This window comes from Lissotriton vulgaris, chromosome 8 (assembly GCF_964263255.1).
Source record: "Lissotriton vulgaris chromosome 8, aLisVul1.2, whole genome shotgun sequence".
Lineage (NCBI taxonomy): Eukaryota > Metazoa > Chordata > Amphibia > Caudata > Salamandridae > Lissotriton > Lissotriton vulgaris.
Window position 1 is genome coordinate 1,386,692,348 of NC_141696.1, and position 16,429 is coordinate 1,386,708,776.

General features: G+C 45.9%; 1 protein-coding gene across 3 annotated transcripts in view; it reads left to right on the forward strand.

Moving 5' to 3' along the window:
- DOP1B (DOP1 leucine zipper like protein B) overlaps positions 1-16,429 on the forward strand; it is an 870,802-nt gene that overhangs the window by 343,754 nt on the left and 510,619 nt on the right. For all 3 annotated transcript variants that reach the window (XM_086935393.1, XM_086935394.1, XM_086935395.1), the window contains exon 10: positions 4,162-4,279. In XM_086935393.1, coding sequence (XP_086791519.1) covers positions 4,162-4,279 — 118 coding nt within the window. The remainder of the gene's footprint in view (positions 1-4,161; positions 4,280-16,429) is intronic.

Consider the following 16,429-nt stretch of genomic DNA (forward strand, 5'->3'; position numbering starts at 1 on the left):
AGTCAAGGATGAAGCCCAGGTTGTGTGAGTGGTCCGTGGGCTTGGGTGGGGGGCCCAGAGCAGGGGGCCACCAGGAGTCGTCCCAGGTGGAGATGGATGGGCCGAGGATGAGGACTTCCGTCTTGTCTGAATTCAGTTTCAGGCGGCTGAGCTTCAACCAGTCTGCGATGTCTTTCATTCCGTCCTGGAAGCTGGCTCTGGGGGAGGTGGGGTCGTTGGTGAGGGAGAGAATCAGTTGGGTATCGTTGGCGTAGGAGATGATGTTGAGGTTGTGCTTGCGTGCGATGGCTGCGAGGGGGCTCATGTAGATGTTGAATAGGGTGGGGCTGAGCGAGGAGCCTTGAGGTACGCCGCAGATGATCTTGGTGGCTTCTGCGAGGAAGGGCGGGAGACGGACTCTTTGGGTTCTGTCGGAGAGGAAGGAGGTGATCCATTCCAGGGCCTTTCCTTGGATCCCGGCGTGGCAGAGGCGTGTTGTCAGGGTGCGGTGGCAGACCGTGTCGAACGCGACCGAAAGGTCGAGCAGGATGAGGGCGGCGGTTTCTCCGTTGTCCAGCAGGGTCCGAATGTCGTCGGTGGCCACGATGAGGGCGGTCTCGGTGCTGTGGTTCGCTCGGAATCCGGACTGCGATGGGTCGAGGGAGCCATTCGTCTCCAGGAAGGCTGTCAGCAGTTTGTTGACGGTTTTCTCAATTACTTTTGCAGGGAAGGGGAGGAGCGAGATGGGGCGGAAGTTCTTGAGGTCTGAGGGGTCTGCGGTGGGTTTCTTCAGGAGGGCGCTGATCTCTGCGTGCTTCCAGCTCTCCAGGAAGGTGGTGGATATGACAGAGTTGTTGATGATGTCCCGAAGTATGGGTGCGATGATGGAGTCGGCTTTGTTGACGATGTGGTGTGGGCAGAGATCGGCTGGGGAGCCCGAGTGGATGGTGTTCATTGTGTGGGTGGTATCTTCCGTGCTGACCTGAGTCCAGGCACACATGGTGGTGGGGGGGGGGGTGTAGGTTCGGTGGTGGGGGACGTGTTCTGAGCGCCGAAGCTGTTGTGTACCTCGACGATCTTACGGTGAAAAAAGGTGGCCAGAGAGTTGCAGAGGTCTTGAGAAGGCGTGATGTCGTTGTCGCTTGCGTTGGGGTTGGAGAGATCTTTCACGACGTTGAAGAGTTCCTTGCTGTTGTGGGTGTTGTTGTCCAGTCGTTCTCTGAAGGATGACCTTTTGGTGCTGCGGATCAGCTAGTGGTGTTTGCGGGTGGCGTTCTTGAGGGCTGTCATGTTATCCGTTGACTGGTTGTAGCGCCAGGCTTTCTCGAGGTCACGGCAGGATTTCTTGGAATCTTTGAGATCGTTGGTGAACCATGCAGCTTTCTTGTAGTTGAGGTTGCTGGGAGGGTTTTTCAGTGGAGCAAGGGTGTCGGTGCTGTCGGTGATCCACTGTGTGAGGTTGCGGGCTCCGTCGTTGGGGTCCGTGGTGTTGGTGGGAAGGTTTAGGAGCAAGGAGGTAGTGAGTTGGTCGGTGGTGATCTTGCTCCAGCATCTTCGGGGGGTTTGTTGAGGGCGGTGGTGGGTCGTTGTTTTCCTGAAGTTGAAGTGTACGCAGCTGTGGTCGGTCCAATGGAGCTCGGTGGTGTGGCTGTAGGAGATGTGGTTGCTGGAGGAGAAGACGGGGTCGAGCGTGTGGCCGGCGTAATGGATGGGGGTGTTGACCAGTTGCTTGAATCCGAGGTTGGTGAGGTTGTCTAGTAGGGCGGTGGTGTTGTTGTCCTGGTCGTTCTCCAGGTGGAAGGTGTGTGTGTGTGTGTGTTTGTTTGTCATTCCTGCAATTGATGTGCCACTGGTTCTACGGGGTAAGCCAAGAGATGCTATAGTGAACCAGGTGACCAGAACCTGGGTGTGGACGCCCATAATGAATAAGGAGTCTCTGCGAAGATGAAGACAAGCATCTATCTCAGAAGCAGCTGCAGACACAGGCATCGGAAGGACATGTATAGAGTTAGTGTTTGTCCTGTGGGTCATTATAGTACTGTGTTAGAGCTGTGTTGCTGTTCGACATGTGTTCAGTGGCTTTCTGAATATTTGTTCTCCCATTACTTGTATGAGACACATGACCACTCTTTTTTTCATTACACTTGCTACAGGTGGGAGTGAGAGGTAAGTAATTATTTATAGTGTCACTGGTTCACCCTCCTTGACATGACAATTCCTAAAAAGAAAATACAAGGAAACTGATTCCAACACGGTACCTGGTTCTCCTACATTGAGAGACGTTGGTTGAAATGCACTCAATGATCTCTATTTGGAGTGCTCGGTACAAAAACGACAGTAGGCCTCACTCACCGAAGTGGCATGCTTTATCATTGGACCCCTCATCTCTTCACAGTCTCGGTTGCAGTCCCCTTTTTAAAATTTGGAATCTTCAGTTGCTTTCTTGCCGCACAATATGTTCCTCCTTGGGTACAACATGACAGACTAAGGGCAAGGACAGGTGTAGTGTGCAATAGCGCGCCCACGTTTGTACAGGAGATGTATGCATGCCTATGATTTGTATAGCACTTCTCTATTCACTCTGCTTCTGGAAAAAGGATAAATGTTTTTTGAGACATGTTGCACCATGTAGCCTATCCATCCTCTAGTCTAAGGAGTCTAATGAACCATTCTGACAGGGTAACATAACTTGACTGTCGCCCCTCAAAGTGTTGGTTGTAAACACATTAGCTCCTGCCGTCTACCACCAGTGAAACAGGCTTGATTTTACCTCTGTGCACATGGTGTTGTGTAGAAACAAAAGAAGTGGCCAGGCCCTTCCCATCTGTGCCTAGATGGTTTGTGTCCTAATCTTATGAAAAGCTAGCTTAATCACACAATGTGACATGTGTGTATTTTTATATCTTTAAAATAAACTAGGCTAACATCAAACAAAACGCTATAGCTGGGGCTGGCCAAGATATATTAAGCAAAAAACACGATGCACCTGGATATGTTTAGAGTGAATGAACCCGAACAAAATAACTGGCCCCACTCCTCACATGTCCCTCTGTCTAGTGGGAACATTCTGAGATGTATTTATGTTTGGTACTTAGGAGATGGGGCAATGTTTGGCACTTCTTAATAGAAAAGTAATCTTGGCAGGTCCCTCACCAACAACTGTAGCAGTATTTGCCCTGAGTACATTGCATACTGTAAATACCAGAGTGCTTTAGGAGGTCATACTATGTTGAGGAGCGTGCTGCCTGAAAATACAGTAGTTTGGGTTTAGTATGGGCACTAAACATATTGAGCAATGAAGCCAGTTAAATCATTATCCATTGCTTTTAAACAGCTGAAACATTATCAAGTTTTCATTCTTGATTTGGTAGCTAGCTATAATTTTTCTGCCGTGCATTATGCTTTTTCAATGAGAGACCATTGTAAGATCATGAATCTCAGTTCATACCATTTTTATAAATTTACATTGGTTTTATGCATTGTCTGGAAGCCACTGAAATTGAGGACTTTTTGACAAATTAAGATCATTTGTGGGATGTTATCAAAATGACTTGCGAGAGAAGATATCTCGTCGCACATATTTATTTATCTAAAGCATTTTTTTTTGGTAGACCACGAGTATATATTAAGAGTGAATTCCTAATAAAATACAGTTTGGGCGAAGGATTTTTTTTTAGATTTTGATTGAAGTTTGTGTTTCTACCTGCAATTAAAATGTACGTGTGGAAAGAGTTTTTATCACCAATGACTGCTTTGCCGGTCTGCAGAAATCTGAGAGAAGCAAATGTACGCATTTTCGTCTGTGCCCTCATTTTTTGGTAGACTTGTAGGTTTTAGCAGTATTTTTTTAAATGGTAATGAGGCATTCACTTTCGTAATGGATGCTGGATAAAACAAGGTATTTTATGCCTTAGGTAATATCTAGATTATTTCATTGAGGAACAACAAAAATAGTATTTGAATCTCATGGGACAGTAAGTGTATTAAATGTAGTTGCAATTTGCAGTGCACTTGTCTTTTAATGTATTTTGCTCCTTATTGCATATTATTTAGTCTTTCTTTTGATTGTCCCCAGAATATGTCTTCAAATATGTTTTTTTAAACTAGTCAATTAGTTAATGTAGAAGAAACACACCACAAAAATAATTAGTCTTACCATTCCTCTTAATTTTTTCATTTCAGGGCCCCAGGTTGTTGGGGATGTATTCCTAGAAGTGATCAGAGCCCTTTATTCTTACTGTAGGGATGCCATGGGGTCTGATCTAAAGCTGAGCTACAACCAGAGTGGCAGTCTTACAAGGTACTGTACAATTTACTGTTTGTCCTGCAGTGGGATACCCCTCCAAGAGGTTCATACTTCCTATGTCAGTCTTCTGCACTCACCTTTTATTAGAATAACCCTAGATAATCTATTTTGAAAAGGAAATCTGCTGTTGAGTTACATTTTAAAGGTCATAGCGTCAAGTGAAGCTTTGCATTTGCCTTCCTTCTCAGCGATAAAATGGACGCAGTACCAAATTTGCACAGCACTGTTCTCTACGGAGTATGTAGCAGAGATTGTGGATGCTGCTGTAAGACACAGCTCTCACCAGCTAGTGAATCCTGGAGAAATTAGCTCTTTACTCTTTATTGGGAACAGCACGTTGGCAACAGGGTAAATGTGCCTTGGGCTGTGTTGTCTTAATTTAGCTGTCTTGGTTGGAACACATGGGATCAGATGGCCTAGTAGAAAGGAAGGTTGCCCCAGTATTGGAACTTTCATAGATTCCCATAGCTTGTATCATTCCCCGTCGTCGGAATGGGAGTCTCGGTTACAAAAATAACATAGCAGTAGGTACAAAAGAGAAAGAAAAAGGCCTAGGCCTCATTCCCTTTTGTAGCATATCCGCCTCTTTTTGTAAAAGAGACCAAAACTAAGCATCAGCCAATCAGAAGAGCCTCACCCCATAGAACCCTCCTGAAGGAACCTCAGAGCCTCAGATTTTCTACCGCACGTTGTGCTTAGGGAGTCTCCTTTGAGCTCTGCTCATTTTCTACTCTTTTGAGAATTTCTCCAACTGTTTTCTTCAGGATTATTAGGTGTTTTTTCTGAAATGTCTGACAAGGAGAAGAAGTTTCTTTTCAAGTCATGTTCCACCTGTGGCAAGAAAAGGCTGTAAGTGGAGGACAGGCATAAGGACTGTATATATTGCCTGTATCCGGATCATAAGGCTGTGGACTGCAGGATCTGCTGCACCTTCTCTTCAAAGACGCTCCGGGACCGTGAGGGTTGCCTCTTCACTTGGCTCCAGAAATTGAAGTCCAGAAAAGAGACCGTGTCAAGCGACAGTGAGGACTCTCCTTCAGCAACATCATCCAGAAGTTCAGTCAAAAGGGGTAGGGCTTCCCCTTCACCTTCTGTGGAGCATCCAGTTAAGGCCTCAAAAAGACCCCCCGTGAATCTGAGGGCCAAAGTCCTGTAAAATCTCCTCACCACGGTGTAAAGGAGAGGGAAGAACCATCTACGCCTTCAGCAGTGAGGGAGGCTGCTACAAATTTCAAGAAACCATCTTCTCTGTCATCTGAAAAGTCAGAGAAAAGCTCCAAGTCGTCGACGACGCAGCAGAAGGCTCCGTCGACGAAGGCGTCTAAATCCAAGGTGACTAAAGTGGTATCGTCGACGAGCTCGTCGGCGGTACAGTCGATGTCGACAGGATCGTTGTCGATGACTGTGACAGCGACGTCGTCGGGGATATTGACGACGACGACAGCGACGACGAGGATTTCGCCGACGGTGGTGACGACGACGGTGTCGTCGACAAGTGCTTCGAAGACGACAACCATGACGACGACGACGGCAGGATTGTCGACTGTCTCGTCAACGACGCCCATCTCGTCATCGACAGTCCGTCCGTCGACGGTAACTCTTCCGTTGACGACATCGACGACGGGTTTACCTTTACCTTCTCCATCGACCACGGTACAGTCGACGATGCAGTAGTCGACTGAGAAAATAACTATTTCCTTGAAAAGGATAACTCCGGACATGACATCTCCAAGGAAGGTTACCCCCTTGCCTCCCCCTTTGTTACTGGAAAAAGAAGAAGAGGATTCTGACGAAGATCATCAGGACTCTTTTGGCTATGCTCACAGTCCATCTCAACTGCTGGTAAAATGTCAGGAAACAGATTCTGATGGCGAGTTTCTTCATGAATATTCTTACCAACACTCTTATCAACGTCAGGAGTCCGCAGGCCAGGACATGGTATATTTCCCTTCCTCACTCTTGGCGGATCTCCATAGCATGCTGCAGGACTATAAAACCAGGTTCTCTCAGGTTACAACTCAGGCTGCTTCTATCCCGGCAGTTCAAACTTTACCTGCCCCCACAACTCCAATGGTGGTTTCTCCAGAGCTGACAACCCAGGTGTTCTCTCAGCCACAAACACCTATTCCGAATATACCTTCAAGACTACCGGGTGTACAGGATGATTCCTTGGATGAGGATCAGAATATTGATAAAAAGCCTAATCAGGGCTTAGAGTGGGATAAGTATGTGATCACGGATCCAGCGTCGCCTAGTCCAGACCCGGTGGATTCTCCCCCAGCGAATGTCGGGGGTTTCCATAAGCTGATGGAGAGAGCATCTAGCCGATTCAAGCTGCCTATGCCTTCCGTACAGATGGAGTGTTTTCTCTATGACTTTAAAGAGCCCTATAAGAAGGTGACCCGATCTATACCCATTGTGGCGCATGTGTGGGATGAGGGTCTCAAGGCTATGAAAAACCCGGCTACTGTCATTCCGGTCCTGCCACGCCTGGAAAAGAAACATAAGGCACCTGAAGATGGTCCGGCGTCCTTCACTGGGCAGCCAAAACCGGACTCTGTGACATCGCAGGCGGCACAGAGGAAGTCTTGCAACCCTTCGCCACCCCTTACAACTCCTCTGATAAGGAAGGCAGGCGACTTGATAACGCAGGAGAAAGGTTCTCGTCAATGGCTAGTCTCCTGGTGCGAGCGGCAAATGCTTTGGCGATACTGGGCAGGTATGATCGCCAATTGTGGTGTGACCTATCACTTTTTTGGAACAACTTCCCCAGGAGGCAAGAGGGGAGGCAAAGAAAATACTGCAAGAAGGGGATGCGACATCGGCTGAGGTGATAGATTGTGCCATGGACATTGCCACTACGGCTTTTCGTTCATTAGCTGGAGCAGCTGTTCTTTGTCGCCAAGGACAACGACGAAGAGGCATTATTTGGAAAACACATAGATGATGCCCTCCAAGAAATAAAGAAGGATACAGAGATGGCTAGGTCTCTTGGTACTCTTCAATACCGGAAAGCTCCTTTCAGGGGTGCAAGAGGGAGGAGTACCACATCATACAGAGGCTCATACCAGCAGCAAAGGTACTCTTCATATGGATAAACGTCGCAGTCATACTGTCAGCCCTATCACCAAAAGCAAGGTCAAGCCTTGTCTTTCTCTAGATCGAATACGAGAGGGAAGCAGAACCGCCAACGACGTGATATGTCCAAGAGGCAATAGCGGCGTTCTCGCTCTGCCTGCTGTACCCACCTCCACAACAACATCTGTAGGAGGCACGGTATCTCAATACTTCCGCAACTGGACTCGGATAACATCAGACCTTTGGGTGCTCAACATCATTCGAAAGGGCCATACTTTGGAGTTCACACAAATCCCACCTTCCAAGCCCCCTGCTGCCATTCCTTCAAGACATCTGCGTCTTTTCCAGCTCGAAGTTTATCAGATGCTCCTAAAGAGAGCTATGGAGCTAGTCCCCTTATCTCAAAGAGAGAAAGGATTCTATTCCAGGTTAAGAAGACGCTGGAGAAATGGCGCCCTATTTTAGACCTCGGGGAGCTAAACACCTATCTCATTTCCCAATCCTTTCGGATGTTTTCACTTCAGGATATAGTACGTCTCATCAATCCAGGGGATTTCATGGCCACTCTCGATCTCGAAGATATGTATTTTCACATACCCATTCAGCGCACAAGAGGTTTCTACGGTTTACAGAAGCCAAGAGCCACTTGCAATTCAGGGTGTTACGCTTCGGACTTCGTTCTGCTCCAAGGATCTTTACCAAGGTGCTGGCACCGGTGGCAGTTTTCCTACGGAAACATCATTTTCAGGTCTTCCCATACCTGGATGACTGGTTGCTGAAAGCCCCGTCCAGGGAGGCTGCGAGGGACGCAGTCAACGCATCTACGAACCTATTCCAGTATTTGGGTCTTACTCTCAACAAAGAGAAATCATCTCTGACTCCGTCCAGGACAGCGCGTTTCCTGGGGGCCATCTTGGACACAAACCTCAACAAGGCTTTTCCATCCCTAGAAAGGCAGGAAAAACTGCAGTCCATGGCGCTGCTATTCAGAAAAAGAAAGTGTCTTTCAGTACGCCGTTACAAATCCCTGGGGGTGATCTCCTCATGCATTCCTTTGATACCTCACTGCAGATTGCGGATGCGGACTCTTCAGGAACAGCTAGACAAACAATGGAGGCAAGTTCACAGCTCTTTCGACGACAAGGTGATGATTACTGTAGCAATGAAAAGACCAGCCTTGTGGTGGACGAAGCAAGAAAACCTTTCCCATGGTCTATCCTTCGTAAGCAATCCGGCTCCTCAAGTGGTGACAACAGATGCTTCACTGGACGGCTGGGGTGCAGTGCTTCAGGATCTTCATGTCAGCGGGCATTGGTTGCCCCAGCATCGTCTTCTTCATATCAACCTCCTAGAACTCAGGGCTATCAGGCTAGCACTACAGGCGTTTCTCCCATGACTGTAGGGGTCGGCGGTTCTCGTTCGAACGGACAACACCACGGCCATGCACTACATAAACAAGGAAGGTGGTACCAGATCTCTTCCGTTGTCTCAAGAGGCCCAGAAGATTTGGGAATGGACTATTCCTCACGGAATATCGCTGCAGGCAGAACATCTGTCAGAAGTTCTAAACGAAAAGGCGGACAGAGTCAGCAGGCTGTCGTCAGTCAGTAATGAATTGGAACTAAACCAGGTGGTCTTGGAGGAGATTTCTCAACGGTGGGGCAAACCCTCAATAGATCTATTTGCCACCCCGATCAACAAGAAATGCCGGTCTTACGCAAGCAAAAGGGGGTGGTGATGGACGGAGCATCTGAACCAATCAAACACTCACGCCCAGTCAACAGATCTGGCTTTAATCCATCACAGTTCTTTAGCCCACTCTGCCACCCCAGTTCAGACATGGCCATATGCAAATCAGTCTGACCCTGTGCCTCATGGGAACAGTCCAGCCCGAACTGCCAAGCCATGCCTTCCCTGGACCGGAAACAAGCTTCCTAGGACCGGTTTCTGGCATTGCAGCCGTCTTCAGCCAGGCTTGCTTGAATCCAGTGGCAAAATGAGCAAGGGACTCACGTCTGAGCATACCCTGCCAACTTATGGCGAACAAAGCGGTACAAAATGGGGTGGTGATGGATGGAAGCAGGCTTCACCATCGAGAAACATTAGGTAATGCGCTTTCGATAGCTTGGTCAAGAGCATTTGTGTACCACTTTCCCCCCATTCCGATGATCCCGGGATTCTCAGGAAGATCAAAGTGAAACCGTGCAAGATGATCTTAATAGCTCCTGCTTGGCCAAGACAGTTCTGGTTCACGGAACTTCACCTTCTGTCTCTCGTCCCGCCTCTTCCTTTGCGGGCGATTCCGGATCTTCTCATGATGTCCCATGGGCAGATTTGGCATCCATATCCAGATTCATTACACCTGACTGCATGGCTCCTGAGCAGCGAGAATTCATGAACCTTCCCATCTCGAATGAAGTAAGAGAAGTTCTGTCTCAAGCTAGAGCCCCTTCCACAAATAAAATGTACCGTTTGAAATGGAAAAGATTTTGCATTTGGTGCCGGAAGGAAAGTGTTGACCCTTTCTCTTCTCAGCCTCATCAACTTCTACCTATCTCTTGTCCTTGGCTAAGACAGGATTGGCTCATTCATCCATAAAAGTTCACTTGGAAGTGATCTCTCACTACAGAAGTTCTGCATCTGGACCTTCTCCCTGGTCTTCAAGAATAATTAAACCGTTTCTTAAGGGTTTATTCCGAGTCTTTCCCCCGGTGAGGCCTCCGCCTCCCACTTGGCATTTGAATTTAGTTCTCGCACAGCTCATGAAAAATCCCTTCGAACCGATTCATCGGTCGGACATGAAATTTCTTTTGTGGAAATTGGCTCTCCTTCTTGCCCTCACATCGGCAAGACGCATTGGGGAATTGCAGGCTCTCACAATACAGGAACCTTTTCTCCAGTTCAAAAGAAATACCATGATTTTAAGAACTAATCCGAGGTTCATACCTAAAGTGCCTTTCACCTAAATGAACCTCTGATTCTCAAGTCTTTTTTTCCTCACCCTTCCACACCAGAGAAGAGGTCACTCCATTCTCTGGATGTGCAGCGGTGCTTGAAATTTTATTTGGATCGCACTGAAGGGTTATCGTAAATCTTCACAGTTGTTCATCGCTTTTGGCCATCCTCGCAAATGCCTTCCACTTTCAAAGCAAAGTATTGCAAGAATGGATCTCCAGTGCCATTCTAATTGCCACTCAACAGCGGGTAAGACCCTGGACCGCAGGATCAGAGCACACTCCACAAGATCCGTGGCTTCATCTACAGCTCTCTTTGCTGGAGTACGCATCAGAGACATTTGCAGAGCTGCGACTTGGAGCAGCGTACACACCTTTACCAAGCATTACTGCTTGGAATCCCTGACACAGGAAGACACAGCTGTGGGCCAGGCAGTCCTGAGAAACCTCTTCCACTAATTGGTGAGCTTTCCCTACTATCCCTCCTTCCTATTTCTGCACATATTGTATTTACTGTTGGAACAGATTGTTATTTCAGTATGTGATTTTCTTCTTCTCTTATGATAGTACGGATACTAAATGTATCTTTATTTATGTCACAAAATGTGCTTTATTGCTTACTGCTAGCTACTCTGATACAAGCTATGGGAATCTATGAAAGTTCCAATACTGGGGCAAGAAAACAAGTTACTTACCTGTAACTTTGGTTCCCCAGTATTGGTAACTTTCATAGATTCCCATGCGCCCACCCTCCTCCCCTGGGAAAGCTCAGCCTTCAGCAGATGTGGTTACTGTTACACAATGGCTACGAAAATCTGAGGCTCTGAGGTTCCTTCAGGAGGGTTCTATGGGGTGAGGCTCTTCAGATTGGCTGATGCTTAGTTTTGGACTCTTTTACAAAAAGAGGCAGATATACTACAAAAGGGAATGAGGCCTAGGCCTTTTTCCTTCTCTTTTGTACTGCTATGTTACTTTTGTTACCGAGACTCCCATTCCGACGACAGGGAATGATACAAGCTATGGGAATCTATGAAAGTTACCAATACTGCGGAACCAAAGTTACAGGTAAGTACCTTGTTTTCTTATGATGCTTAAGCTCGCACTTTATGCACAGAATACGTTTATTGACTATCTTTTTGTTGGATTATACCTATTGAAAGCCACAACATTTGCAATACAATACAAGTCTTTAAAAAATATACCATGCACTCATCAGGCCCTGTCTCCTCCACTGTACCACCACAAGATTAATTGCCAGGAATAAAATATTATCTTTTTTTTAATTTCATGACGAAGGTTAAAAACCCTTTCAGTGGTGCTCCACCCATATCCACAGGCTTTTTCTTCATCATAATCATAATGAATGTTTACTTTGTCAGCTAGAACCATTCCTACTCTCTCTCAAGCTCAATTTTGGCTACCCAGAATTTTCCAAATCTTCCAGGGCTCCAATCAGTGAGACACAAAAGGTAGATCCTCCCAAGTAGAAGGAAATATATTTCCAAAGTAGCCCTAGATGTTCTGTAAAAACTTCTGTCAAAAATCCTGGAAGGGTGGACTCCTTTCTCAGTAATAATAATAATATGGCATTCCTCCTGACGTTGATCAGAATTTACAATATTCGATCAACAGCTCACTTTCATTGCCAGGATATTTTTATGTATTTTTATTTGTCTATGATACCTCAAACACTAATATACGCCCAAGGCAGTATAGGAATCAGCTGGATCTAAGGTATGTATCTATGTGGTACCTCTATAGCGCAAACCTAGCCAAAAGGCAGTGGAGCACTGTATAGGGTTAAATTGTTGAAAATTAAATAAGCATCATAGTTGTTTAGTTTTTAGGTCTCGCTGAGTCAGCGCATGCGCTGCTCTGCGAGACATTTTGTAAACAGGTTTTAAAAGTGCTGCTAGCAAGGGCTTGGCCACCAGCTTGCGATTACGCGCACAAGCGCGCGCCTCTCTCCAATGCAGATTGCTGTGACTCATGCTGGTTTGCTCGCACTCCCCTCTCCCCCTTTGTTTTCATCACTTTTGTCACTCCCCCCCGCCCTTCTCGTAACCTCTGCTTGCATTAATTACCTCCTCCTTTGGCCCCCCGCCCTTCCCGTCAGCTTTTTTTTTTTTATTGCTGTGACTCACAGCTCCTGCCACGCAACCAGTGTACCCATGAAGCTACCTCCTCTCCTCCCCTGGAATGCATTAGATTTTCCCACTTACTAACGAATGTCGTTCGCCCCAAATAACTCTGGCTGAATTAGTAACAGCGAGTCCCCGCTCCACGGCAGCATTTGTTACTTCATGCGTACATTTTGTTTCTTTACACCATAATACACCATCCATTAACATCACTTCAGAAGCTCAGCGCCTGCCCCCGACCGGTGTACCCCCATAGCTCGACCCCCTCCTCCCTTGTAATACCATAGATGTTTCACACTTTGTTAGCGAATGTTATGTGCCTGAAGTGGCTCTGGCTGAATTAACATAAGCAAATTCCCATCCCATGAAGTATTTTCATGGGAATGAGCAATGACGCGCACTCTGCTTGCGTGCCTTTCTCTTGTTGTTTTTGTTATTTCCACATTACCGATCTTAGACCTCCTGAAATGCTCATGTTTTGGTCTCTAATCCTTTCTCATTAAATACTTTTCTTGGACAGCATTGTTACATGCCCAGCAGATAATATGCCATGAAAATAATTTGCACACTGTTCCACCAAACAGGGAAAAAATCTTGAACAAAGATTAAATATGTTGTGTGCTTTGAAACTGCGTTTACGCCCTGCTTGTTTAAAACACCAGCCCTCCCAGGCTCTTCCTCCATCTCCTCCTCCCCACTGCTGCATCCTTCTCAGGCTCAAACTCAATCTCTCTCACACAGAAAAAGAATTAGCAGACTCCTACCCCCCACCTAGCCCTTCGAAAAATTCCTCCTCCCACCACAGTCCCTAAACCTGCAACAGCCAATCTCCCACCCAAGGGTCTGTTTTTTTCAACACCAGCCCTCCCAGGATCTTGCAGCCCCACTCCCCGCCCCACTCCTAAGGTCTTGCTGCGTCCTTTCTCTGCTCAAACCAGGGCTTTAAGTGGGATGAAAAATCTGGGGGGTCTCTTAAAGGGGCGTGGCCAATATAGATAAGGGCGTGGCTCAGAAACATCTGCGCTAAAAAATCTGTGCTTAGCATAGTGTGCAGCCCGAACTGCATTTTGCTGTTTCTGTCATTGCATCCAGATATATGATACAACAAGTAAAATCATATCTACAAGACTATTGGCCTTGTCAATGGTTGTTAGTTGCATAAGATAAATTAAGCAGCAGCTATGGCTTGTACATAATGAGACCCGGCCCACTTAAAGCCCTGGCTCAAACTCAAGCTCTGCAGGAGGATTAAAGCTTTCGGGCAGCAAATTTTTCACTACCAACTAGGACTTTGCTTTATTAGAAGCTGCTTCCTCTACCTGCAGTAATCTAATGCAGTACACTTTGACATTTCCTTATTAAAATCTATGTATTTGTTTTTCCATTCAATATTGCCTGTACTTTTAGTTTTCTTGATTTTCCAAGCGGCTTCGGACCCCGGCCACATCACAGCTCAGAAGTGCATCGCACTGAACCATGCAGCACTTCACAATGCTTTTCAGCACATCATATGACACCAACTTACAACACAGCATGTAACAGTACAGTGTACAGCGTATACCATAGGAGCACAGCACTTTAAAGCACACAATATGACACCACACAACAGCACTTTACGCTGGAGCACACACCAGCCGAGAACATCACCTTTGAAAGCGGCACATCACATCAGGCGAGAGGGCACCACGTACAGCAGGTCACACCAGAGCACGTGACATCACAACAAAGCAAAACGAGCATTGGCATAGCCAATAGGTCTTGCCTTTGGGACCTTACAAGTGTTTAGCCATGCAACAGTTAATGTTGTTGCACCAAGGATATTGTGCTGGATAACTAAACACTTATAAGGTCCCAAAGGCGAGATCTATTGGCTATGCCAATGCTTGTTTAATATATGCCACTGACTGATTACTATACACTCTAGTATAAGTTGCAGTCTCTTGAGTTTCATTTTGTGGTCAATTCACTTGTGGCTTAGCTGGATTTGTTACTTTGCATTGTTCTCAGCTGTGAAATGTGTTTGACAGTCGGTGGCCAACTTTCACACAAACACATCCTAAAGCTAAGAACATTCCAGAGAACCATCTGTGGACAAATGAAACTACAGCAACATTTTCTTCCTATTCTTAAATTAGCTAGTTTCATTTTTGTAACCTCAGTTTGTTGCTCCTTTGTTACCACTTCTTAGGCTATGTTGATTTATGTAGCACTGTCTATGTTCTTATGTTGATGCTCCCATAGTTACCAAAGTGAAAGCAATCGCACATGCAGGGCTGGGTTTAACAACATACAGTATAAACACATCCCCAGAATATCTATGCTGAGGGGGTATTTTGACAGCAACCCCCATATCTGCCTCTGTTTGGAAGATGGCTGTACTTGACTGTGCATCAGTGGTAGAGATCTGGGAGTAGGAAGAGGAAGTTATTGGTAGTGGGAGAGGTTGGCATCCTTCTGGAATAGTGCTGAGGATGTCTAGGGCAAGGCAGTGAGAAATCCACCCTGCAGTGGGCCAGGGACTTGGGGCCTGTTCAGAGTAAATCCGGATATGACCACATGTAAGTCACGGGAAATTGAGTTAGAATTGCAGCACACCAAGTATACATTTCTATCCCATTTTATTAATGCAAGTAAAGTTTATTTTATTGGTATACATTCAAAATAATAACCGTACATGAAGGTTTTATTTCTCATTTTTAAATACTCTCTTAAGTACATTTAGACACTTCCTCTTATGCGCATGCATTTGGGATGTTCTAATTACAGATTTGCCATTCATGCATAGTCATATATGCATTCAGCTCTTTTGTTCCTACTAAATCGGCCTAAACTACATTGAACCTAACAGGACAGGGAAGACAAGCAACTAATCACCTCAGGAAAAAAGAATCGTTCAAGACTTCAGTTGTCCAGACTTTCAGGATTAATACATGGTGGAACCTGAAAGCAATGACAGGAAAGAAGAAAAGGCAAAACACCAATGGCTAGGGGGTGACTTCAAGTTTGAATATGGTTCCGAACTAAAGTGAATCAAGCAAGCATCTAACAAAATGAAAATCTGAAAAGTTGCCCGGCAGTCGGTCCAGAGTCTGCAGCTCGATGGCCCTGGTATGTTTAGTGACCCAAAATAAACGAGGCTCAAGATGGTAAGTTCCTTCATGGGTTATGGCAGTCCTGGATGTTGCTGACGGCCATTATGTTATTTGGGTACATGCTCAGACATTTATTTAAGTGTAGCTCCTGAACCAAAGTGGTAAATGGGCACCATGTGAATCAGAAAAATGAAGCAAGTCAGAAGTGTAGGGCCTTGATTAGAGTTTGGCAGATGGGATAGTCTGTAGAACCATGACGAATATCCTGTCTGCCAGGCATGCAGCCTTCGTGCTGCAACAATTCTGCCAACGGGCATTTCGCTGCCTGCGCTGCACTACATAAATAAAGAATACAACAGATGCAATAGCAAAATGCCTGTCAGCAAGGTGGAAAGAAGGAGTCGGACCATTGAGGGGAAAACTCCTAAACACCAACCCCTTCATAAATAAAAAAAACTCCACAGGGTAATCACCGTGGGGTAAATATTCATGCATAAAGGGCATCAGTGTTTGCTCAGCGGTGAAATACCCGCAAATCCGTTCCCCATATTACAAATGCTGGAGGCAAAAATTTGCTCATAATACGGCAGATGGGACATACACTATGCTTGTGACCAAGCATCCCATCAAATAAACTCTAAACAAGTCACGTTGTTAGTCAGTCAGTCAAAATACTTTATTCGATTTAGTTAAAATCATAAAAAGCCATAAAACATTTAAATACATATATAGAAAATATGTTTTACAATTGCATTATAATCAGTACATAAAAAAGTTAAACTACGTGGGATATGCAGTAGATGAAAACTCAATAGGTTATACTCCGTGGTGCGTTGCGTGATTTAATTCTAGACGCCGCCACTAAATAATTTGCCATAC